The 27,060-nt window shown below is 40.8% G+C and overlaps 1 protein-coding gene across 2 annotated transcripts; it reads right to left on the bottom strand.

The window, feature by feature from the left end:
• Nucleotides 1-23: 23 nt before the first annotated feature.
• LOC137841220 (killer cell lectin-like receptor subfamily F member 1) lies at nt 24-27,025 on the bottom strand. 2 transcript variants are annotated; one of them, XM_068653912.1, is made up of 7 exons: nt 25,597-25,720; nt 10,871-10,951; nt 4,960-5,058; nt 3,617-3,748; nt 2,882-3,033; nt 2,004-2,119; nt 24-1,505 (listed from the first exon to the last, which is right to left on the bottom strand). In XM_068653912.1, exons 2-7 carry the CDS (start codon nt 10,932-10,934, stop codon nt 1,376-1,378), a joined length of 693 nt encoding a protein of 230 aa, XP_068510013.1. In that variant the 5' UTR covers nt 10,935-10,951; nt 25,597-25,720; the 3' UTR covers nt 24-1,375. The 2 variants fall into 2 exon arrangements, 1 of the variants encoding a protein (XP_068510013.1); XR_011088494.1 differs by lacking the exons at nt 24-1,505; nt 2,004-2,119; nt 2,882-3,033; ... (1 more) ...; nt 4,960-5,058; nt 10,871-10,951 and adding an exon at nt 17,210-21,497 and having other exon boundaries at nt 25,597-27,025.
• Between the last annotated feature and the right edge of the window lie 35 nt (nt 27,026-27,060).

The raw sequence follows: 27,060 nt of genomic DNA, 5'->3' as shown, positions 1-27,060 counted from the left end.
GAGTTAGCCAGATAGTTTCAGGTATGTATAACAATATTGTGTACAGCACGTGTACACAAATTGTTGTATATAATCTGTGTATAATTTATCTGATAATAGATGTGTATGTAAAGTAACACCGGTAAAGGATGTGGTTTTATTTACATCATACCCACAGAAGAAATACCCAGCTCACAGAAATCATTGCAATTGTATGCTGTTAGGCTCAATACATTTAGGCATTGCTAAACAATTTTCAACGATTTTCAAATAATTGCCAGAAATGTTACAGAATCCTACTCTTACACCTAAAGCCTGACATGTTGCTCAAAAGCCATAAAGGGAGAGGTTACTGGATATTTAGTAAACAACCAAAGAACCCACATTGCTACTGGAATCCAAAATGCAGCATTGCTGGTGGAAGAGCCTCTTAGAGTGATCTCCCACAACTACAGCAATTTGGAACTTGGCTTTACATGTTAGAGTCATCATTTTAATCATTACACTGATTTCTCTTGGCTACTAAACTGCTTAGTATGTTATACTAACAATGAAGAACTACAGGTTACTCTCAGACCTGTACAAGTTATCTTAAGGTTAGAGCAGAGAGAAAAGAGCAAATTTCTCTGAGATCCACTGCCCCATCATGATCAGTAGCCTTGAGATGTAGGAGGGTTGCAAAATTAAACAAACAAACAAACAAAAATCTGATTTGTAAAAATTGTCTGTCAGTGGACTATCAATAGATTATAGCCCTGTAGCCCCATAAATGTGATTTTGCCATTTCTAGTGCACTAGTAGAACAAAGACAGACAACTGAATCTCACATCCAAATTCAAGAGGTATTTATGGTATTTTTAAGTTTCAAATTCTGCAGCACTGAATGAAGTACATGAAACCATTTTTTTGAAAATATACAAGATTTTGGCTTGCTCTTTCACAGAGTCATGCTGACTTCCTATGTTGGTCCTCCAGAGGTAAGATATGCAGGCACATTTAAGTGCATAGTACTAATTATAATCTCTTCATCTAAAATAAGCAGCAGTAGCAACTTTTGGTCTGCTGTATGATCTATTTGCCAGGCTAGTACAAAACCCTCATTTTACCTATGGTTTATACAACTCTTAGTCTTCTTAAACTCCTTAAACTTAAAGTTGGTAGGCTACTTGTTTTTGTAGCTCTAAGGGGCCATGCATCAGTGTGCACAAAGACATAGATTTTATACCTTCATCTGGAAAAGAAGAGAGAAACAAGCCTGAAATCTTCCTGGATTTTAATCACAAATAGAATAACAGAATTCAGGTCAACAATTTCCCCTTAATTTTACATCAGATATCCTACCCACTGTAAAATGCTATAAATCTTAAAAGAACCTACTCTCTCACTTTAAAACATCTTAGACCTGCAGAAACACTGCATTCTTTCTGCAAATCCACCTGTATAGGGAGTGGCAGTTATCAGCATGCATTTTTGTCAGCTTATAGGCAGCACATTTTTCTTCTTTCTTCCTTCCTTTTATTGTAAAACTGCAAGAACAAAACAAAAAACAGACATAAATATCTCGGAATTTGTGTTATGGGAAAAAAAAAAAAGAATAGATAAATAGTGAAACCACAAAGACTGGATTTTTGTTGTTGTTTTTATGCTGTCATTCTTTTGATTCTCTGACAAAGCAGACAGGTTTTGCTTGTTTAATAAGCTTCATCCTTTCTGTTTCCCTACTTGAAATATAGCTGGAAGAAAAAAGCTTATGCAGCATTCTCACCTCCTAATAAATTCAGTTTCTTTTCTGAAATCTGCCAACAAATTTCGCTTTTCATCTGCATGTTTTGATCAGAATTCTGTATAGAGAAAAATCAGGATAGGCTGAGATGCCTGACTGGAGCATGGCACCTGACATCATTTTCTTACTTTTTTCTGACATCGTATTCTCACTTTCTCATGGTAATGGCTGAATAGCTTCAGCATAGCAAGTAGAAAATACATTGTAAAGACAACACTGATTGATTCCAGAATGAACCTACCTGTGCCCTAGATGTTTGGGATCATTGAGCCATAACCATTTTCCTTCGTCTTCATTGAAACTTAATCCAGTCCAAACAAAGCCAATGTCTTTATCCTTCAGTTTATTTAAGAAATCCTGAAGAAATGTATATGCCTTTGAATTCTCATAATAATGGCACTTCATAAAACTCCAGCACCAGTAACATACAGTGATAACTAACATTTTAAAGACAGCAAGGGTTGCATGCCCAAAAACTCCAGAGAATGTTTCCAAGAAATTGAAGGAAAAACAGCATATAAATTAGTTCAGATTCTCAATTATACCTCTGTGCTGTGGCTAAGTGGAGCAACCAAGGAGCTAATTTTGGCTCCTTGCCTGGGTTCATTCCATAAGCACATTTTAGATGAGAATCAGGCTGATCTGAAATATAGCAGCTGAAGGTACCTGTTTTTTTCTCCTTACAGGGAAGGAAGTGATCATTTTGCCAGCTCAGCCTAATATTGACATTTTAAAATATATAAAGTACAGAGAAATAGATCCATTCCCAGAAGAAAGGCAACAGCCTTTGTATCAACTTAGCTCTGAACGGGTTTGATTTGGAATATAACATGCAAGAATCCTTCAATTAAATTCCATCTGATTCTTGCTGGAGATAAAGTATAAGCATATCATTGCATCTATTTAAATGAAATCTGGACTACTGGTCTTTTTGACACAAACATTTCTTAACATGCAGAGATCAATCATCAGTGCATTTACCACTGACAATGCCTTTTATGAGCATGTATGGATTAGACATGTCTTCTAATTATACACGGAAAGCTTTGCTGTGATATTTGGATTCTCAAGGTATAAGTAAAAATAGTATTTGAACCACAGATTGCCTTACAAGCTTACCATTTCAGTCTCATTTTCTATAATCAGGAGCTCAGATTTTCTTCTTAGGCAATACTTTCTACTATTCTCCCAGGTGTCACTTCTTTCTGAGTAGTAATAACATCTCCCATAATGCAGCTTCCAACCAATGGGGCAGAGCTCACATCTGGAGTCTGTGAAGAGTTTGGGGTGAATGGATTTTGACACTTTCTTATTTACAACTGATACTAGTAATATTGACTCACACTTTTCTGAGGCTTCTGAATATGAAATTAAAGAAGCTTTAAGACAGGAGTGGGGCAGAAACTGTGATGGTAAACTTCATTTTAAGAAAGCACATTGTTTCTGCTTTACAGTGGCAATAAGGATAGTCATTAGGGATCACTCTGTGCATTTAAATATTTCAGAACTCTAGATAATTGTGCTAAATAATTTACATAAAAACTGGGATAGAAGCCACAGATAAAATTTCCATTCTGCTGAAATCCCTGGGAGTAGTACAATTGGTTTCCATGGAACCCACAGAGAAGTCACAAAGACCTTCAGTATCACTACTCCACTTGAATTTCTTTCTTAAACTAACATTTCCAAGAATGGAACTCTGAAGTAGATCACTTTATACATCTTTAACAATATAAACATTATCATTCTGTAATCTGAAGGTCGGTTACTTCATCAGGTGTTTATTTTTTATATTAATCTTTTCTAGAGTTTCAAACCATTTATGGTACTATGAACGAGATTTTATTTCCTTACCATTTGTATTCATGCATAAACTCTCCTTTAATGCAGTCAGTAAGTTGTTTTCATGGAGATCTTCCCCTGAGATATTGCCACTTTCAGAAATATTTTCTCTGGACTTCCACACATTACTTGATGGCAAGTCACCTGGACAAGAATCTTCAACATTTTAATGAACTGTAAAGAACTTCCATAGACAGCACAGATTGTGTCATCAACTTGTTTTTAAAAACATGGTATATAACAACCTAATAACATGGCTGTGCCATTGATTTTCTAGTGCCTGAACTCTGTATTCAGCTAATTTCAGAAAAGAATGGGTTGATGTGTGAGTGCAGGCCTCAAATCCAGAGAAAGGGAGAATGGCTGCCATTAACAATGTAGTCATATCCAGAAGTGCTTCTGAATTTTTATTTTCTCCCAGATTCTCAGGTGATTTTGATGTGCAAAGTGATTTTTATGTCCGGAAGCAGGCTGGACATTGGGGTTATCAGGCTGAGATTTTCTGAAGGAGAAAACTAAAATTAGACTCCTTGGTAAGTATTTAGATGCTTGTTGATGACCACCTTGTTCAACTTGCTTTTCCAGGGCAACTGCAGCCACTTCTTTCTGATGCCAAAGTTTGAATGTCCAGGGATAATGGCATACATTTGTGCTAGATTTTTAAGCTCTGCGATCAGTACTGGCAGTGAGCCAGTGCTTAAGCACACATTTTGTGGACAGTGGAAAGACCACATTTATACATTTATAGGCACACATTTTTATTTCTGTTTAAAGCAGTATATTTCATCTACATGTAACATCTTCCAGCTTCCTATCTCAACCATCCCTGAAGTACAGCTCACATTTCCTGTTGTGCAGGTCTGGTAGGACTGGCTGAAACTTAAGGCACACAAAGATGGGCATCAGGAGGTGAAGACTGGCTGTGAGGATGAGAGGAAGAGGAGGTAGCAGGGGTTCCAGTTACACCACATATCCAGACTGAACTCTGTTTCCTTAATAAAAGTGCTTTTACAAACTGAAAAATTAATTCTTTGGCTAGAAATCTGGGTTATTTGTTCAGTTTTGGAAAAGAAAAGAGGGACTGTCAGGCTGAGGGACTGAAAAATGAGAGACTCCAGATCTGTTCATAAACTCCAAACATGCAACTGCCCTCCGAAAGCCACTGATCTTCTGCAGATCCACAGCCTCAAAATACCAATAACTCCCTCTAACCTTCATTAGAAACCCAGTTGTGGAAAGCATTGAGTGATCTTGTCACCATATCAAAACAGTGTTTGGAAAAATTGTTTAAATCGAAGATTAACACCTGCCAATTGCACAGGAATTAAAGCAAAATATTTCACCTGGTCACTCACATTGCTGAAATAATGCAATCACAGCTCCCAGAAATATAAGATTCAGAAATCCTGAGAGTGCAGCAAGATACCGCAAGGCTGAAGAATTGGAGGAAAATTCTGCAAGAAATAAGATGGTTTTATAAACATGGCATATGATATTACCCAGGACATAAATCTGTATTTCTCTAGACATCATTCAGACGGAATATCCTTCACTGTCACATTGCTATGTGCTTTGTGATCGTTCTCTTTTCCCTTCTGGTTGCCTTATGCATATCAAGTGGTTATTATTTCTAACAAATTCATTTATGAAAAGTTTTTTTGGGTTTGAATTTGTTGAATCTGTTTTCACTGTTTACCTATCCATTTGAGGTTATAAGCTACCGCTTTCTGCTTCTTCATATCAGGTGGATATCACTCTGGCAAGTAACATGACTGTTACATGTTACAGCAAGCATTTAATAAACATTACTAAACAAAACCTCACAAACAGTAAAAAGATATAAGGAAGAATTGAAGTTCCTAACAGTTGCAAAGAAAAAGACACATATGTAATGTGCAAATAAAAAAGTTCTCGGGCTATGAATACCCACACTGTCAATCAACAAAGGACCAGTAGACCTTTGGGCTAAATTCTTTAGCACCAGGACTCACTAATTAATCACCTGTACACTGGATGCCAAGTCAAAGGCCTTTAGAAAAGTCTGTGTTATAATTTGGAGATTTTTTTCATGGAAACATAGAATATCCTGAGTTGGAAAGGACCCACAAAGACCAGCTCCGGGCTCCACACAGGGCCATCCAAAAATCAGACCAGATGTCTGAGAGCATTGACTAAACACTTACTGAACTCTGACTGGCTTGGTGCCATGAACTTCCCTAGGGGCCCTCTTCCAGAGTACAACCACCCCCTCACTGAAGAACCTTTTCCTAATGTCCAGCTGAATCTCCCCAGCCCCAGCTCCATGCCGTTCCCTCGGGTCCTGTTGCTGTCCCCAGAGAGCAGAGCTCAGCGCCTGCCCCTCTGCTCCCCTCATGAGGGAGCTGCAGGCTGCCATGAGGCCTCCCCTCAGTCTCCTCTTCTCTAGGATGAACAAACCAGGTAACTTCAGCTACTCCTCACATGTCTTGCCTCTAGATCCTTTCACCGTCTTCATAGCCCTCCTTTGGATGCTCTCTAGCGGTTTTATGTCCTTATATTGTGGGGCCCCAAACTGCACATGGTATTCAAGGTGAGGCTGCACCAGCACAGGGTAGAGTGGGACAGTCACTTTCGTCAACTGGCTAGCAATGCCATGCCTGATGAACTCAAGGATACAGTTCAACCTTCTGGCTGCCAGGGCACACTGTTGAATTTGCCATTCCATTTGCCATCAAGCCCCAGATCCCTTTCCGTGGGGCTGATCTCTAGCCTCTTGTCCCCCAGTCTGTATGTATAACCAGGGTTACCCCAATCCCAGGTGCTGAATCTGGCACTTCCTTTTGTTCAGCTTCATGCAGTTGGTGATTGCCCAGCCCTCTGTTTTGTCAAGATCTCTACACCATGCCTCTCTACCCTAGAGAGAGTCAACTCCCAATTTAGTGTCATCTGCAAACTTAATAGACCCTCAAGTCCTGCATCCAAGTCATTTATGAAAACATTAAAGAGAACTGGCCCTAATATTGAGCCCCAGGGAATCCCACTAGTGACCGGCTACCAGCCTGATGTAACCCCATTTATTGTAATACTTTGAGCCTAACCCATCAGCCAATTGCTTGCCCATCACATTATTATTCATCTACCTGTATGCTGGTAATTTTGTTCAGAAAGATATGGTGAGAAACACTGTTTCAGCTTTGCTTACATACAAAAAGATTACATCAACTTCTTCCTTTGGTCAACTAGGTGGGTGACCTTGTCATGAAAAGAAATTAAATTTGTTAAGCAGGACCTTCACCTCATCAGCCCAAGCTGGCTCTTACCAATGACCACATTGTCCTTCAGCTGAATTTCAGTAATTTCCAGAATAATTTTCTCCATAATTTTACCAGGCACTGAACTGAGACTGACAGGCCTGTAATTTCCAGGGCCTTTTTTCTTGCCCTTCTTGAAAGCAGTAACTTTTGCCAGCTTCCAGTCAAACAGGACCTCTCCAGATTCCCAAGACCATTGAAAAGTAAGGGAGAGAGGTCTTGTGATGACATCAGTCAGCTCTTTGAATACCCTGGGAAGAATCCTTTCACATTCCATAGACTTATATGCATCCAGGTGGAGCAGCAAATCCTCCACAAGCTCAGGGTTGGCTGGAAGTTCATGGTTACTGCAGTCATGGCCCTCCAACTCAGAGCCCACCATCGGTGTTGAAGACAGAGGCGAAGAAAGCATTAAGCATCTTTGCTTTGTCTACGTCCCTATTTGTGAGCTGACCATCCTCATCAAGTAATGGACCAATGTTTTCTCTGGTCCTCCTTTTGCTGTTAGCATATTTTTTAAAGCCCTTTAAAAGAGCCCCCACAATACTGGCCAACTTCAACTCTAATTGAGGCCACACAAATTTTCTCCCTACAATAGTGAACGGCATCTCTACGGACCTCCCATATCACCCGACCTCACTTCCAGTGGACACACACTTTCTTTTTCTGCCTAAGGTCTACAAGACTCTGCTCAGCCAAGCCAACCTTCTGTCCTGCTTGCTTGACTTCCAACATTTTGGAATTTCCTGTTCCTGTGCTCATAAGAGGTAGTACTTAAAACTGAGTAGCACTGATGGGCACCAATGTCTTCAGAAAAATGTCTTCCAAAAAAAAAGATCCTGGGGGACTTTGCTCATCAGTTCCCTGAGCAGCTCCATATGGAAATCTGCTTGCTTTCCCCATATACAGGGTTGAAGTTCTGGTGGCAGTTCTCCTCACCGAAAATTTTACATTTGATTCCTTATTTCACAGCCAAGATGGCCACCAATCGCCACTCCACCCATGAGATCATCTCTATTCACAAGAAACAGATCTAGGAGGGCACCTTTCCTAGCCAGCTCCCTTAGTACCTGTACTTAAATCTTGAAGTTATCATCAAGATTTTTTAGGAATCTCCTGGACCTGTTTGCATCAGCAGTGGGGTATTCCCAGTTCACATCTGGCAAGCTGAAGTCACCAAAAAGTACAAGGGTGGCTGATCTAGGTTATCTCTTCGCTCCTTAAAGAACAATTCATAGGTGTCATCATCTTGGCTGGGTGGCCTATAGTAGACTCCCACAATGACATCTGTTAATTTGTTTGTCCCTTAATCTTTACTCAGAGGCTCTCTACCATGTCATCACCAACTACAAGCTCCATGTAGTCCAGCCCCTCCATTACATACAGTGCCAGTCCTTACTCTCATTTGCCCTGAGTTGGGGTCATGGAATAAAGTCAGAGAACAACAGAAGAATGACTTTCCATTTCATGGAAATTAACCTTCTCAGAAGAGAAAATGGTGTAGGAAAATATTTTACCTCATGAAGATCTTGTTTTGCATCTAGTAAATTACATCAGTAAGTATCTTTTGTAAATATCCTTTAATAACTATTACATTTCAAATACTGGTGATCTAGATCAGATGTGAATCAGCTGTTTGAAAAGTTCTATGCTGCAACACTATTATTTCAAAAATGTAATGCATGGAGCTGCATTTCAGATCATGAAAAGACTGTTGAACTTTATGCAACATGATAAATTCATTTTCTCTAACACTTCCACTTCATGACTGGTTTCTAGCTGTCATTTTTGCACAGAGGTCAAACATTTTTTTCCTCATTTGTCCGTGCAATCATACTTACTTTGGAAATTCTGTATATGTGACTAGTTGTCTTTAAATATTCAAATTAATCCCCACTGTTTTTATATTCCCACCCTATTTAGACAGCACATATTCTGTAAATAGAATACAGTTCTTTTCACTGACTATGCAACATATATTATGGTTATGCATGTGTGTGCATTCTCCTTCCTTGGGTACTGTGTAGTGATTTTGACAACAAAAAGGCAACTAGGTTATCTAATCTTATCTCTGCCATGATTTGCACAATGGCTGGACTGCAGGCAAAACAGTAACAAGTGACTTGTGTAAATACTCAGATTATTGCACAAATACCCAGAATGAGCTCTGGTAGTGGTGATATCACAGTGCTGACAGTGAAGCACAAGCTAACAGCTCAGTGTTTGCCCAGCTTCTCAGGACACCTCTGCAGCTTTCACCACTGGCAAGATCGGATGTGACTGCAGGAAGGAAGGGGAGCTCTGCATTGTGGTCTTTCTTCTGTGCTACAAGAACTGGTGTCAATATTGCATTGGATTATGCCAACAGGGCATTGCAACCACTACTAACCACTCCAGCAAATTCACTTCCGAGATAAAACCATGCTACAGTGACTAGTCTGTGTCTAGTCTAAATCTAGCTCACACACTGTATATTGAGTTTATGTGGCAATATTTTGGTAGGAGGGGAACTGCAAGGGTGGGGTGTGTGAGAAAAGCCCAGAAGCTATAACAAGTCAGATAAGAGCCAGTGGGCAATGCCGGTTGCACCTCTGTGTGTATTTAAGAAAGGGGGAAGAAATCTGTGGTACAACAGCAGCTGGGAGAGCAGAAAATGTACAGAGAAACAGCCCTGCAGACACAGGTCAGTGAAGAAGGAAGTGGAGGTGCTTCTGCTCCAGAAGTGGAGTAGAAGCACAAGTGGAGGAACTTCTGCTCCAGACACCAGAGTGGAAGTTCCCCTGCAGCCCATGAAGGAGCCCACAGTGGAGCAGGTGGATGTGGCCTGAAGGACGCTTAAAGGAACAACGGTTCCTGTAAGCTGCTTGCCTGAAGTCTTCCTGTTCTGCCTGTTTGCTCCTGCAGTGGTCTTTTGGGACCCAGTCATGGAGGGAGATGATGAGCATTTTAAAACTGACTTAGTCAATACATACTCTGTGTGTTTATGGTCACATACTATTATGTACATTTGGTCACATACACTTTGCCTAACTCTCTGCTTCTTTTAAATGAAAATGTTCAACCTACTCCATTACAGCAACATATTTTTGCATTTTGGTAAGTTTGACAACTTAAAATTCTTAGTTAAATAAATATTAGGTTTTATTATCAGCTTTCCATTTATTTTTCTCTCACTTTTGCTGGTTTTGTACTTTTATTAACTTTCAGTATAAGTTTTAATAATAGCAAAACTGGCATAATTGATGTTAATAAAGTTGCACAAAATTAGTCCTACTATGCTGAGTAACTTAAGTTGGCTTTCACTTTTTTACTGATAAAAATTGTTGTTATGTAAGAGTGCAGCCAGAATTTCTCAGGAACCTATCATCATAGCTAATTAACTGTTTGGAACCTGGAAGTCTAATTGCTCTGAGAACTTAATATTCGTGGTCTGAGTTCTCCCGTGCATCACATTATAGAAGTAGATGTTAGCAAAAGTAACCTTGAAAGCCTTCTAGCATTTATCTTTGTATTTTCTCCCCTGCTGCTCCTGACAAAGCCCTCCAAAAGTTGTTGAAAAAGCTTATTGGACAGTAAGTTACTGTCTTACGGTTTTCATTTAAATTATTCTTAAATTCTCCTTGGATGATTTTTGGAGGGAAAAAAAAAATACGGGACAAAATATAAATAGCTGATGAACTGAGACAACTGCAAACTTGCTGACAATTACTGCTTCATGCTTTCCTCCCATACCTCCATTTTCTAATCTCCATCCTGTACTGGGACTGTCAACACACACTCCAAGCCTGGTGGTATTTTTACCTACTGTTCATCATGTTTCTCAATATATAGCCATATACCATTTGCTTTTTAGCAACACCAACTAAAATTTTGGCAGATTTGTGGTGGTTTTTGTTTGTTTGTTTGTTTAATTGTTTTATGGTAGCTCAAATATGTCTGAATATAGAAGGAGAAATGTGTATGCTTATATGCTTACCTGCATTGGAGTTTTTCTTCCTTGCTTTGAAATTCAGTTCTGCGTAACCCTCTTCATTCTCCATCTCAAGGTCACTTCTTCCTATTGATTGCAAATGATGGTTAGTATCAAACTCAGTTACGGAAAATGTTTCAAACAAGTGTTATAAACAGGAAGGGGACAGTGGATGGTCATTTGTGCTTTTAACTGAAGTCATGAAGTCACGGGACCATGAAAAGGAATGTAACAGTTAAAAGAGAATAACTGAATTAACAAGTGAACCTTTTTTCTTTTATTTTTTTTGCAGTTCTCCATCTATCTCTGAAAACTTTAGAACCTTCTCAGATATTTCTAACCTGCCCACCCACTGGGATCTCCTGCACTCAGGACCCTACATCAGACTCTGGAGCCATCAGCCCCTGCCCCAACGAAACTCCAGCAGGGCCATCTCCCCACCACCATGCTCTACCCAACCAGGCCAACCCATGGGCCCATAAACAGGCCTTACCCTGGCCCCATCCCAGGAATGTGCCTGATGTCAAGGCTGGGGCTGTCCTGGTGCCTCCAGGTGCCTTCTCCTGGTGGGGCAGATGGACAGGCCCTGTCTGACAAGCCTTGCTCTGATGCTCCTGGCCCCTTGCCCCTTTGTAGCACCTTGACGCAAAGGATATTCTGCTGGCAACAGCTGTTTTTTGAAGGGTCATACTTGTCCATCATTGTGTTGGGAGTAGGTGTCAAGGCATGTGTAACAGGGGGGCTGCAGAGGTGGCCTCTTTGGGAAGAGGCCAGGGATTGCGCGGTGCCAGACAAAGCCAGCTCCAATGGAAGCACTGCAAGACACAGCAAAGTCCATCAGCCAAGCTGGTGGTTACCTTGGGAAAACACATTTAAAGAAGTTTAAAATCCATTCATGGCAGTGTGAGGAGTGAGGGGTTAAAAGCCCTGTGAAGACCAATGTGAGAGCATGAGCGGGAGGTGCTCCAGGCAGTAGAGCACAGATTCCCCAGCAGCTTGAGGAGAAGACCCACCATGGAGCAGGGGAAGATTGTGAGGAGGAAGGAGTGGCAGAGAGGAGCTGTCATTGGCTGACCAGAATCCCCCATCCTCAACCTTCCTTGCATCTCTTTGGGGGTGGGTGCAGGGGATATTGGAATTGGGAATGAAGGTGTGAAGTTGAGCCTGGGAAAAGAGAGCGGGAGGAAGGTGTTTTAATATTTTTGTTTCTCACTATACAACTTTATTTTAATTTACAATAAATTAAATTAATTTTCCCCAACTTGAGTCTGTCTTGCTTGTGAAAGTAACTCATAAGTGCTTTCTCTGTCTTTACCTTAAATCCATGAGTCTTTTCACCTTATTTTCTCACCTATCCTGTAGAGTAGTGGGAGTGAGAGAGTGCAGAAGTGTCAGGGTGGGCATCTGACATCTGGCTAAGCTCAGCCTACCACAATCATCTTACAATAGTCTGTATAATTTTTCTTTTTTTCTTTCCCCCCCCCCCTTTTTTTTTTTTTTCTAAGCTATACAAACTTCTAGTAAATCAAAATGAGTAGATGGATAAATCTTGGAGTTGTCTCAAAAAGCTCTTAAAAAGATTAAGAAAAGACCACCTGTGGGAATAATGTCAGAAATGGATTCTTAGGTGGATTCTCCTCCTGCATAGGAACAGACCAGTTTTTAAAACTCATGTGTCTGATAAATACATTGCTCAAATACTACAGTCTCTCATTTCATTTGTACTAAATCCCCTTTACACTCTTAGACCAGTTTTGAAAAGTGGAAGTGAGAGTATGTTCCTGTATCTACATATAAAGTTTGAAGAAAACCCACCCAATTAAAGGGCAAACAGTCTTCCAGACTTAGAAGAATTACCACGCTGCCAAAAATTAACCAAGCCATTGATGCATACAAGCAGTACACATACAATAAGGATACAGTCAACTAACATGTATGTCAAATCCCATGTAGCAGCAAAACATCAACCTTTCAGCAGCCTTACTTGTTACAGAGTTTTCAGGGATCTGGGTTTTTTACATCATTCTGCCAAAGATGGCATTATTATTATTATTTCTCTACTGCAGTAAAGCAGTTCTGGAACAGAGTGAGTACAGAATGAATACTGTACAATGTATGACAACTTGGTGAGTCTACCCTGTCAAACCTTATCAGCTACTTCTCTAAAAATAAATAAATAAACAATAAAATTAAAAAAAAATATGCCAAATAGGTGGATACAGTAAGAAAATGGAGGAGCACATGGACAAAAGAAAGGTAAACCAATGATGCTGTGAATGATGGGTGCTGATCTCATAGCAGCATCTGCTAATCTATTACTGAGGTGTTAGTTATATACTAGCAGAGGATAACTTTGGGAAAATACCAAAGGAAAGTCAAGGAGTAAGACATTTATAGGTAGTGTCTTCCAGCTGTGGCATAGGCTGGGTTAAAAAACACAGAATTGTTTATTAAATAAGTTAGCAAGTTAAATTAAGCTCAAGGTTGCTCTCAGGTTGGCAGTAGAACCAACCAAAGTTGCAGGGAGGTAAGTGACAGTCAAGAGCCTTGAAAATATAGATCACCTTCTCAACAGAGGGATGGAGCATGCAACTTGGTTCCAAACATCAAGACAGAAGAACAATACAGGAAAATGTAGGCATGCAGACATTTCAATGAGAGTGTCTCCATGGCATTCTTTAAGTGTGTGCTTAGACTTGATGTGCATAGTATTTTATATCACAACCTAGTTCTTATTTTTGCATGCTCAGAAAACTGGCTTTTTATCTATATATATATTTTTTTTCTATTCTGGTTCTTGTTTCTCAAACAGACTTTGCATTTCACATTTTATTTCAGCAGAAAGAAAACTTCAAAGCTGCAAAAATATGCTATATAATTTTATTTTATTTTGTGAAGTCCAACATGTGCAGTGGATGTGTTACATGTGTTTGCTACAGAGGAACTTGGTGAGGTTTCTGTACTTAAATTTTCTTCACGGGACACATATGTGAGGGTGTGCCTCAGTTCAGAAGGTCAGTGTTACAGGTTATTCAATAAACAGGAAAATTAATACACCCAAAGGGACATGGTCAGATGCTATCCATCCAAGACGTGTAAAGAAACCCAGCAAGCAGACAACCAAGCCACTAATACTGCTATACAACTTGCTTAGAAATATCCATGTCAGAAAACTGGAAAGTGGCTCTAATTTTTAAGGGTCTCAAATGAGATCTAGAGAACTATCATTTAGATTTAGAGGGAAATCATGCCTCACCCATTGTGGCAGTATACTACCCTTGCCTGTCCCCCAGCCTGACTCTTCACCCGTAACCCTGCTTGAGTGATAACCATCAGTGGCAACTGTGAAAAATGTATCTGTATCCACCTGAACTGGGTTCAGTGTGGACTCAGGAGACACATATCCAAGGAATTTCTTGCACAGGTATTCTGAATTCCAAAAGTTCAATCTCTTTCTCTCAGCAAAGGAAAATTTCCATAGCATGAGTTTTTATTCTTTCAATTATCTAAAATAGCTTCACTATTGAAACGGACAGTAAATCAACTTTCAGTTTTCTTTTTTATTCTCTCCATTAGCAAAAATTTCAGACAAACACTGTATACCCAGTCTTCTAAAATGAGAAGCTGTAGACCTAGAAGTTGTAGACTGTAAAAGTATTTTAGCTTGCATCTGGAAAATGGTAAAAGAATCTCCCAGTCTGGACCTTTGGAGTGACAATTATGGTTTTTGTCCTGATCTATTTTGGTTTTCATGCATGTTATCCAAGGTATTGTTTTTCTGTATGGTGTCCATAAGCCCACCACGCTTTAATACAAGAACTTTTCCATAATGAAATCAAACAATTATTATTTAAACATTGTCCATGTTCCTTTTTCCCTAACCTCCAATACTTGCAAAAAATAATGTGATTTTAAAACCCCTCCTCTTATGAGGGGAAATTACACATTAAAACTTGAACTGAATACCATTTGTCAGGGCACATTATTTATTTGAGTTATCTTTCTAAATAAAGAGTTGATTAAATCAGTTTGCATGACATTAAAGCTGTCTAATTACATTACAATAATTATATTAATCATATCAATTATGCTAATTAGAATCAACAGCAGATGGTGTAGCAGTTCCATCTTGTTCCATTTATCACACAGTGATTGTTTTTTTATTCAAGAAAAAATTATGGTAAAATGTGCAGCTGTGGCAAGAGCTCTGATTTTTTTGCTCAAATTATCTGCAGTCATAGGACCTTCAGAAAGACCAATAGCTGACTGACAATTTGGGTGATGACTCTGAAACTGGAGAGATAAAGACTAAAAATTGGAAATGATCAGAAAGTAAATATTAACTAGGTTTTAATGCTTAGGATCAGAGAAACTCACAGTTTCTATTTACTATGACCGATAGAGTATTTCTGTGTTATAAGCCAATGGTTGGTTGCACCTCTGTTAAATCATATTTAAGAAAAACTGATGTGCAACAGCAGATGGGAGAGAGGAGTGAGAAAATGTATGGAGAGAACCAGCCCTGCAGCCCCCAAGGTCAGTGCAGGAGATGCTCCAGGCACAGAGCACAAATTCCCCTGCAGGCTGTGGAGATGTCCCTGGTGGAGCAGGTGTAGTGGGTTTATATGGCAAGGTTTTGGTAGCAGGGGGCCATAGGGGTGGCTTCCGTGAGAAGAATCTAGAAGCTGCCCCATGTAAGGTAAGGGCCTCACTGCTGGCCAGAGCCAAGCCAATAAGTGATGATTTTTGCACCTCTATGAAACCATATTTAGGAAAGGGAAAAACAAACAAACAAATAAACAAACAAAGACTCTGCCACAGAGCAGCTGGGAGAGTGAGAGGAGTGAGGAACAGCCTTGCAGGATGCGCCAAGGTCAGTGAAGAAGAAGAGGGAAAGGTGCTCCAGGAACCAGAGCAGAAGCCCCCTGTGGCTTGTGGTGAGGACCATGGTGAAGCAGGATGTCCCCCTGCAGCCCGTGGAGGAGACCACGGTGGAGCAGGGTTCCATGCTGCAGCCTGTGGAGGAGACCACGGTGGAGCAGGTGGCCCTGCATCGATGGAGGCTGCCGCCTGTGGAAGACCCCTGCCCGAGCAGATTCCGGGCCGGACCTGTAGCCTGTGGAGAGGAGACCACGCAGGAGCAGGTGACCTGGCAGGAGCTGCTGCCTGTGGGGCACCCCAGGCTGGAGCAGTTTGCTCCTGATGGATGGACCCTGTGGTATGGACCCATATCCAGAGCAGTTCTTGAAGAGCTGCAGCCTGTGGGAAGCCCATGCCAGATCAGTTCATCAAGGACGGCATCCTGTGGGTGGGACCCCACAGCACAGGGGACGAGAGTGGCTGAGAAGGAGAGGCGGAGAAGAAGCGCTATAGACTGATCACAACCCCCATTCCCCTGTTCCCCTGCACCGCTTGGGCAGAGAAGGTGGAAGAGGGTGGATGGGGAGAAGGCGCTTTTGGTTTCTTTCCTTTGTTTCTCACTTCTCTAGCTTGTTAGTAATAGGCAATAAATCTTTTTGTCTCCCTATACTGAGTGTGTTTTGCCTGTCACGATAATTGTTGAATGATTTCCCTGTTCTTATCTCAACCCTTGAGTCCTTTCCATTGTATTTTCTCCCCCTTTCCCTTTGAGGAGGGGGAGTAAGAGAGTGGTTGTGATGGAGCTTGGCCACCCATCTGAGTAAAACCACCACCGCAGGCTGTCCCCATGCAGCCTTTGGGTCCCACATGGAGCAGATCTTCATGCTGCAGCCCGTGGAGGAGCTCCCAGTGGAGCAGGTGGATTTGGCCTGGAGGAGGCTGCAGCCCATGGAGAGTCCCTGCAGGAGCTGGCCCCAGGCTGGAGCTGCAGCCTGTGGAGACCCCAGAGTGAAGCAAGAGGTCTGGCAGGAGCTGCTGCCCATGGGGGACCCATGCTAGATCAGTTTGCTTCTGAAGGATGGGCCCTGTGTTACAGACCAATGTGGGAGCAGTTCTTTAAGAACTGCAGCCTGTGGGTAGCCCACGCAGGATCAGTTCAGGAAGAACTGCATCCCGTGGGAGGGTCCCCATTCTGGAGCAGGAGCAGAGAGTAAAGATGAAGGAGCAGATGTTTAGATGTAGAGCTTAGGGATATGGTTTAGTGGGGACTGTTAGTGTTAGGTCAGAGGTTGGACTCGATGATCTTGAGGTCTCTTCCAACCTAGAAATTCTGTGATTCTGTGATTCTGTGAAGTATTATGGACGAACTGAAAACCCCATTTCCCATCTCCCTGTGCCACTTGGGAAAGAGGAAGGGGTAGATTCAGGAGTCAGAAGTGAAGTTGAGCTTAAAAAGAAGAGAAGATGGGGGTAGTGTACTTTCAGGTTTTGTGTTTTTTTTTTTTTTTTTTTTTTTTTGGTTCTCACTGCCTTCCTTACTCTGTTATTAATTGCCAATAAATTATATTAGTCTTCCCTAAGTCAAGTCTGTTTTGTCTGAGATGGTAATTGGTGAAAAATCTCAATCCCCTATCTTTATCTCAATCCATGATTTTTTTCATTCTATTTTCTCCCCCTGTCCTGTTAAGGAGGGAAGTGAGAGAGATGCTTGGTGGGGACCTGGTGGCCAGCCAAGTCAACCCACCACCAGTGCTCATTCATTTGTTTAAAAAAAATTATCACTAATGGCAAAATAGAAATGCTTATGTTCAATCAATTGTATTTCATCACACATTGAAATGTTGCTATAACATATTGACAGTTCACGGAAAAAAGAATCTTCCCAGCACAAAAATTCTCAGCAAACCTAAGGTTGCTGCTAAACAAGTTTGCTGCATGACACTTAACATACAATACAAAAGTATTCATAAATATGGCTAATAGACCTGGCTGTGAAATAGATTTTTTTATAAAGGGAGCTTTCCAGGAACATTTCCAAAATTGCCTTTTTCCCTTCTTATTCAATTTGCTTTGGTAGTTAGATGAACTCTCAAACAAGTGTGTTGTCTTTTCATATTATTTCCACCACCATAAACACAAATAAGTTCCCCAACTTGTGTGTTGATCTGGTTAACATGTAGAATAAAGCTTCACATAGGAAACCACAAATTGTCTGCTGAGATTTTTCAACCATTTTCCTTTATAAATGTAAAACGTGCTTTTGTTCATGGGCTTCTAATGTTTCTATCTAGTCTTTGAAATTCAGCAAGGTAAAATAAATGCCTATTCTTTTACCTTAAGGAAGACTACTGAGTGCTTCTAGGTTTCACTGATTTGACTAAAGAAAAATTAAAATTAAAATTAAAATTAAAATTAAAATTAAAATTAAAATTAAAATTAAAACGATATTTTAAATAACAATTCTGTTTGTTTGTTTGTTTCCTTGTTTTTTCTTCACAGCACTGCACTCTTGGTGGCATGCATAAGTTGCCAGTTCTCCAAACATACTGTGTGTACTATATTCATACCTCATTTTAATTGCTCTTGATGGACTCAAATTTGAGTCAGGCCTACTGTTAGACAAAGCCAGTCTCAGTATCACTGTTTTGAGGCCATTTTCTGACAATGCAGATTTCTTTGAAGAGTAAGATGTTTCTTCTGATTTTGGCAATATTTAAAGTAACATGAAAATGTGCTGTTCTTGTGTTTACAGACGTCTGAAGCATCAGATCAGTGATGAGACATGACTTCCCCTAAGCTATGTCCATTCCTCCCCTAGATACTGCATACTTTTAAACCTCTGTGTTTTTCTTTTTGTCAGCCAGGGAGCTGTCTCTCTGCTTTTGATGTATTTAAATGGAGGAATCCTTGCACATTGTGTGTATTTTGTACAGCTGAGCAGCCTACAGTGAGAAGAAGCCTTGGCTCTCAAATACAGCTTCTTCAGGTCTAGCTTTGGCCAAAACTCAGGCAAGATCATAGAATCACAGAATGGTTTAGGTTGGAAGGGGCCTCTGGACATCCTCTGCTCCAGTCCTTTAATCATAGAATCATTACAGAATCACAGAATCATCTAGGTTGGAAGAGACCTCAAGATCACCGAGTCCAACCTCTGACCTAACACTAACAAGTCCTCCACTAAACCATATCACTAAGCTCTACATCTAAACATCTTTTAAAGACCTCCAGGGATGGTGACTGAACAACTTCCCTGGGCAGCCCATTCCAATGCCTAACAACCCTTTCAGTAAATAAGTTCTTCCTAATATCCAATGTAAATCTCCCCTGGCACAACTTTAGCCCATTCCCCCTCATCCTGTTACCAGGCATGTGCCAGAATAGACCAACCCCCACCTCACTACAGCCTCTTTTAAGTTACCTGTAGAGAGCGATAAGGTCACCCCAAGTCTCCTCCAGGCTGAACAATCCCAGCTCCCTCAGCTGCTCCTTGTAAGGCTTGTTCTCCAGACCTCTCACCATCTCTACCACTGTGCTCACAGTGGTGGCCTTCTCCAACTGTCACTCAGATCATTAGGAACCATAGATGTTTAGTAACATGGGGAAGAGCTAAGAAAAACTGATCACATGATCCATTGTTTCTTTGAGTAAATTCTCCTGTCAGATTTCTAGATGCCGTAGAATTCTGTTCCTTCAGTGATGCCTCCCATAAACTATAAGAATGCTGTATAAGTACTGAACCACAAGAATGCAGAGTTTCTGGTTACACAAGTGGTGAAGTTTTGCAGTGTTTAGGCGTTATGTCTGAGAAATCTCTTCACATGTCTGAAAACTACTTTTTCTAGCAGATCTAAGTAATCTGCTATCACTCAAATAAGCTGGGAAACTAAGCTCTTTTAACTCTGGAACTTAATGCATTTTTGTAAAGATTTTAATGATATTGTGAACATTTTTAGAGAAAAACTTGTAGCAAAATGAGGTTTCTCAAAAACATGTTTCATATAAACTAAGTTCAGAATTCCTGTAAGAGGCACTGACATTGTACAAAGAAGCAGGAAGCTACCTAGACATTTTATCATACAGATCAAAGGACAATATGGGTGCTTTAATAGAATGTAGATGTTCTTATACAATCAAAAGAAAAACAAAAGCAAACAAAGTTTTCAAATGTTTCAGATGACTAGTTTGATGACTAGATGAGCAGTTCTTATTGATTTACAGATCTGTGAATTGATTTACAGATTCTGTGGCCTTGTGTCCACAAATCCAAAACCACTCTTGTCTGCTAGCACTATGATTACAAGCAGATCTCATCGTGTTATAAGCAGGAGGCTGACACCCTTTTTTTTCATAAAGCCCCTTACTGTTCTTATGTATTATGTCTGCAACTTGTATTGGTTGATAGCTGGTTAAATGTGATCCAGCAGTGTGCTCAGGTGGCCAAGAAAACCAACAGCATCCTGGCTTGTATCAGAAATAGTGTGGCCGCCAGAACTGGGGCCAAGTGATTGTCCCTCTGTACTTGTCTTTGGTGAGGCCGCACCTTGAGTACTGTGTTCAGTTTTGGGTCCCTCACTACAGAAGAAGGACATAGAGGTGATCAAGCAAGTCCAGAGAAGGGCAATGAAGCTGGTGAGGGGTCTGGAGAACAAGTCTTACGAGGAACGGCTAAGGACATTGGGGTTATTTAGCCTAGAAAAAGGGTGGCTCAGGGGAGACCCTATTGCTCTCTACAACTATTTCAAAGGAGGCTGTATCTGGGCAGGGGTCAGTCTCTTCTCCCAGGGAATAAGCAACAGAACATGGGGAAAGGGCCTCAGGTTGCACCAGGGGAAGTTTAGGTTGGATATTAGCTACCAGCAGATTGTTGCAGTTCTCATGTCCCAGACTGCCAGTGCTACGTGCTCAGAGGATTTTTTTCTGCACTTTGTGTTCCAGAAATGTGCAGTAGGAAACATTTTATTAGCAGGATTTCCTCTGATAAGAAATGAACTTCCTCTTTCTGCAGTCACAGGAATTGTTTTCTACAGTTATGGCCACAGACTGTTCATAATGCAGAGTTAGTGTATTGGTTTATTTAAAAGGCAATAAGCAGAAAAATGCAATGCTCACAAGTTAGGACAAAAAATAAAAGGAGGTAAGAGGGTCAAAATGCTTGGGTCTGAGGGTGAGGCCAGAAGGTTGGCAGATGGGGAAATGGTGTACTAACATAGTGAGTAAGCACTGTAAAAACATCAGTTTTTGGAGAATGTGAATAGCCCCGATTTAGTGCTTCTGCAGCTGTGCCAGCTGGTTAGTATCTCTGGCTGGCGGGCATCCCCAAAACCATGAGCTGAGACGAAGAAGAACACTAAAGAGATCATTATGCTGCAGAAGACTATCAGGAATCCCACTGCACCTTCACCTTCAGCAGCCAGCACGAGTAGCACCCATTGTAGAGGATCTGCATAGGACCAAGAATATTCCTCTTCTGTCTTAGGACAGGAGAGCTGGTGTGTTATGGAGAGCACATTTCTGGAAGCTGGTGTGGAGCCTTCTTCTCTCTGATTTAGGCTTTCAGGTGGTACAAAAGTCTGTGGCCATGTCAGGACTGCCATTTATCCAAAGTGATTGTACAATAGACAAAAACATCTTAACTATCAAGATCCCAAGAAGATCTGAGTTATTACTTTAGGGATAATAGGTACAGATCCAGCGCCTGGGCAAAGAGCAAGCCGATGTAGAGACAGTGAAGGAGTGCAAGTAGGCACACTCAGAATGATTCTGTATCTGAAACCTGAAAAAATACAGGAAGGAAAAAGATTAATAAATAATTTGTTCTACTACAGAGCCAAATGTTTCAGCCTGCTGTAAAACAAACTTCCACTGAAGTAGTTTCCAGTTGACTTTTGTCCCCTGGGACATGCTAGTTTCAGCTGCTCAAAATAAGGTGAGCAACAAATCTTGTTAGAAAAGCCCATTCAGCTCATGCACTGCTGCATAAATCCCCATTTTTGTGAACAGACACCACACGGTAACAGGAGGAAAAACAAAAGACAGCTTATGATATCCACAGCCTATAATTACTGAGGCCAAAAATGTTCAGGAGAAAAGGGTAGGGGGGAGCTTGTTAGGCCTGATGCAGAGCTGTTTTATCCCTCACATTTTCTAATATAAACAGTGGCAGAATCTGGGATGTCTGCAGCTTATGACAAATTCACAAAAGCCGTCTGATTTTCTTATGAAGATGCTTAATCCATCTGAAGATGATCTGAAGAACTTGAACTTCTGAACTTGACTAGAACTTGAACTTGACTAGGGATGAAAAAATGTCAAGAAGTTTTTCTTCAAGTACATAGTACAAAATCCCCAGATCTCTTTCCATATGGCTGATCTCCAGCCTATTGTCCCCTAGTCTGTAAATATAGCCAGCATTTCCTCTTCCCAAGTGTGGAGTCTGGCACTTGATAAACTTCATAGAGATGACGATTGCCCAGCTCTCTAATTTGTCAGAATCTCTCTGCAAGGCCTTTCTACCCTCAACACAGACAACAGCTCCTCCCAATTTAGTGTCATCCGCAAACTTACTTAATACAACTTTAAGTCCTGTATCGAAGTCATTTATGAAAACATTAAAGAGAACTGGCCCTGAAATGGAGCTCTGAAGAATCCCACTGGAGACTGGACACCAGCCTGGAATAACCTCATTTACTGTAATACTTTGAGCTTAACCCAACAGCCAATTGTTCACCCATCATATTATGTTTTTATTTAGATGTATCTTGGATATTTGGTTCAGAAGGATACTGTAAGTCATATTTTTAAATGCCCTTTAAAAGAGCCCCCACAATACTGGCCAACTTCAACTCTAATTGAGGCCACACAAATTTTCTCCCTACAATGGTGAACGGCATCTCTATGGACCTCCCATATCACCCAAGCTCACTTCCAGTGGACACACACTTTCTTTTTCTGCCTAAGGTCTACAAGACTCTGCTCAGCCAAGCCAACCTTCTGTCCTGCTTGCTTGACTTCCAACATTTTGGAATTTCCTGTTCCTGTGCTCATAAGAGATGGTACTTAAAACTGAGTAGCACTGATGGGCACCAATGCCTTCAGAAAAATGTCTTCCAAAAAAAAAGATCCTGGGGGACTTTGCTCATCAGTTCCCTGAGCAGCTCCATATGGAAATCTGCTTGCTTTCCCCATATACAGGGTTGAAGTTCTGGTGGCAGTTCTCCTCCTCTCACCGAAAATTTTACATTTGATTACTTATTTCACAGTCACTATGGCCAAAATGCCCACCAATCTCCACTTCATCCATGAGATCCTCTCTATTCACAAGTAATAGATCTAGGAGGGCACCTTTCCTAGCTGGTTCCTCTAGTACCTGTACCTAGAATTAGTACCTCCCTTAGTACTTGTAATTTCCATGGTCTTCTTTCTTGCCTTTCTTGAAAATTGAAAAAATGTTTGCCAGCTTCCTGTCAACTGGGACCTCCCTATGATATCCTTATCCCTAAATTGGAGGGACATGGATTTGAGGGATGGACCACTTGGTGGGGAAGGAATTGGTTGGATGGTTGCACTCTAAGAGTTGTGGTCACTTACTGAATGTTCAGGTGGAGGCAAGTGATGAGTGGTATATCTCAGGGCAGGTATTGGGACTGGTATTAATTAACATCTTTGTTGGTGACACGGACTGTGGGATTGAGTGCACCCTCAGCAAGTTTGCCAGTGACACGAAGCTGTGTGGTGCAGTTGACATGCTGTAGGGAAGTGATGCCATTGAGAGGGACCCAGAGTGGTGGGCACATGCAAACCTATGAAGTTCAAAAAAGCCAAGCACAAGGTCCTGCCTCTGGTCTGGGGCAATCCTAAGCACAAATACAGGCTGGATGGGGAATGGATTGAGAACAGCTCTGAGGAGAAGGGCCTGGAGGTGTTGGTGGTTAAAAACTCAACGTGAGTTGGCAATGTGCGTTTGCAGTGCAGAAAGCCAACAGTATCCAGGGCTGTATCAAAAGAAGTGTGGCCAGCAGGTTGAGGGAGGTGATTCTCCCCCTATATTCTGCTCTCATGAACCCCCACTTGGTGTACTCCATTTAGCTCTGGGCCCCCCCACACGAGAAAGACATAGACCTGTTGGATAGGGTCCAGAGGAGAGCAACGAAGATGATCAGAGGGCTGGAGCGCTCCCCCTATGAAGACAGGCTGAGAGAGATGGAGTTGTTCAGCCTGCAGAAGAGAAGACTCCAGGGAAACTTTATAGTGGCCTTCCATTATCTAAAGGAAGTCTACAGAAAAGATGGTGAGGGACTCAGTATTGAGGGACTCAATACTGATAGAACAAGGCGTAATGGCTTTAAACTAAAAAACGGTAGATTTAGATTAGATATTAGGAAGAAACTCTTTCCTCTGACGGTGGTGAAGAACCGGAACAGGTTGCCCATAGAAGCAGTGGATGCCCCCTGTTAAGTGTTCAAGGCCAGGTTGGATGGGGTTTTGAGCAGCCTGGTCTAGTGGGAGGTGTTCTTGCCCATGGCAGGGGAGTTGGAAGTAAATGATCTTTAAGGTCCCTTCCAAACCAAACCATTCTATGATTCTATGATTCCTTCCTACCTGTCACTTCATTCTCTCTGATTCCTAAAAAAAAAAAATAATGTGAGTGTAACAGGTGACCTGCTAAAACTACCGATATACAGACAATATATCTGAAGAAATCATACTGGGACCTGTACTGAATAAGAAAACCTTGACAGTGGTGATGCTGGGTCTGGCCAAAGTCCCATCTCCCCTAAAATTTGGATTCCAACAATAGACAGAACAGTCTAGGCAAAAATAGAAGAACAGGTTAAACTGTTTACTGATGGCACTGAATAATGTCAATAATCTTGACAGGTATAAATTGAAAGTGAAAAAGTGACTCCCAGGAGAAATTCCAATCACAAGTATTTTTCTTCAAAATTCCTAAGAAAGGCAAGGTGCTAGGGAGGGTGGAAGTTTAGAAAAAGATGTCTGTGAGTTCATGGCACCTCCACCACTGTTTAAAAATACTCTCTGAAAAATGACAGCAATGTAAAGGAAATGAGAAACTGAGGGAAATAAATAACAACTAGTCTATGAAATATTTTTAGAACTGCACCAATAGAATTGGTCATAGGTTGGAATACTGCTGAGAAAGAAGGAAATGGTGATTCCAAATGAAACATCTTTAGAACACATCATGACAGATCATGCTTTGGTATGATGCAACAAAAAGTTATTTTAAATTATTTATAGATGGAAAAAATCTTGGCAGAGGTCTAAAAGAGAGCAAAGAGGCAAAGAGAGGGCTGCAGGAGACCTACAACAGCAAAAATTGTATCTGACAGAAGTTCAGGACAGTTGAAATAGATCCATTCAGACACAGGTTTAATTGCTATCTCCTGATAGCTAACAAAAATGAATGCCTCAACTACAACTACATAAGACAACACCATCATAAGCCATACTGAAACAGCTTTTGCTAGATATTGTGCATTTCAGGAAGATGAGAACAAAGGATCACACTAGAAACCAAGAACTTTAAAGATCTGGAAGTTGAAATGTCTACACTAGGTACTGAAAAACATATAGACATTAAAGTAAGTAGGGATGATCAATAACATCTTACTGTGCTGAGCTAACAAAACATCTTTTTTGAATCAGACTTCTCTCCATTCATTGGCACTTTTGGATTTAGATCAGTAATAACTGCAAAGAGTTTCTTTTCAAAGTCATGGTTGTAAGTCCCATCGGAAAAAAAATGCTGACAGAAATTATATTGTGCTACAAACCCCAGTTCTTTATTTGCTTAAGCACTTGATGGTATTCTCAGTATGTTGGTATGTGTTATTCAATGACAAGGAACTTACAAGTTCATGTTCAAAGCAGTGCCGTTCTCCCAGTAGAAACGTTCACCTTTCTTGCACAATCCAATCCAAGATTCATCTATTTTCAATAGCTTAACTAAAGAATACTGAAAAAAAAAGAAGTATTTTATCAAAATGAGTTCTCACAACAAGAAGCAAATCCCTCCTGTGACTTCAGAGGACGACTAGTTCATCTTTCTGTCATCTAGAAGGTTTTCATTAAGTATTTCATTGACAGTTATGAATTTACTCTTTTTTTCTTGGCCCTAATTAAGCCTATGAATTGATTGTTTTAGTATCATAACCTTCAGTTAAACTATTCAATTCTATACCCTTAAGGGTTATTACCATTCACTGCACCCCAAAATACCTAAACACCAAGTATTGTTTATATACATGTATGCCTATATGTGTTTATCAATCTCCACATATGCAGCTTGGTATAAATGGGATGGAACAAACAGGTATGTTTGAACTGCAGTTCAAATGGGCATATGGGAGCTCCTCCCCTTCACAGTTCTTATTTAAAGCCTTGTGGGTATCTAGATAAAAAGAGTAAAAGACAGTTCACTATCTCATAAGTTTATAACAACCTATATCAAACACAGCAAAGGCTGATGGAAAACAGCAGAAGCAGTACTTGCAATAGGTTAATACTATAGAACTCCCTGCAACAAGCTGTCATTAGACTCAGTGAAATTAGAAATTATATGCATATTAACTGTCAGCATGGACTTAATAATTGACATGAAAATAATGTAGCCTTCTACTTCTCTACTCTTCCCTAGCAATTTCAGATCAATACTGTTCAGAAGAAACTGTCTTGATACGGTTCCAATGACATTTCTGCAGTTGTTGATGGACCTTCTTCTGGTGTGGCTAACGCTACCCAGTGATGGAGACCAGACACCTCATGACACAGAGCATGAGGCTGACCCAGTAGGCCCATGTCAGTGTACCTGTGCTTCACTTTTATAAGGTGTGTTCATAGTTTGTACGTATGAGGTTTTTAAGCAGTAGCTTAAATAACACCAGTTTCTACCTAGCCAATTATCAGCTGAACATTGCAAGCACTGAATTAAAAGTGGGACTTTCAGATAAGTGAGGAAGAGAAGCATTAACAAATCAGTCAAGTGATGTCCCACTCACAGGGCAACAATGCAGAAGGGGCTTGGAGAGGGGACAAGTTGGCAAATATTTTGACAAAGAAAGGAGTCTGATTATAGGATAAAATCAGAGACCACATCCAGCAAGGGACTCATACTGAAGTGAGAATTATGTTCTGCATCTTTGTCATTGTTGAAATACTTGTCACTGTGAAAATACTTATTAGCTCAAGACAAATTTAGATATGATTAAACCATGTAATTTCACTGAGGTTTCCTCTATTTCAAGAGCTGCTACACCACCAACATGTAGCAGCCAGCCAGAAAAGCAGACTTTTGACCTCTGTTTAAAAATCACAGT

This window comes from Anas acuta, chromosome 1 (assembly GCF_963932015.1).
Source record: "Anas acuta chromosome 1, bAnaAcu1.1, whole genome shotgun sequence".
Lineage (NCBI taxonomy): Eukaryota > Metazoa > Chordata > Aves > Anseriformes > Anatidae > Anas > Anas acuta.
The sequence above is the reverse complement of the archived record's forward strand: the minus strand, read 5'-3'. Positions and strand labels throughout refer to the sequence as shown.

Excerpts from the sequence above, each read along its gene's own strand:
- LOC137841220 (XM_068653912.1), bottom strand. The coding sequence starts at position 10,934 with ATGGAGAATGAAGAGGGTTACGCAGAACTGAATTTCAAAGCAAGGAAG. Across the intron at positions 3,034-3,616 it reads TTTATGCATGAATACAAATG|ACTCCAGATGTGAGCTCTGC; the intron begins GTAAGGAAATAA and ends AACTCTTCACAG. Across the intron at positions 1,506-2,003 it reads CCCAAACATCTAGGGCACAG|TTTTACAATAAAAGGAAGGA; the intron begins GTAGGTTCATTC and ends TTGTTCTTGCAG.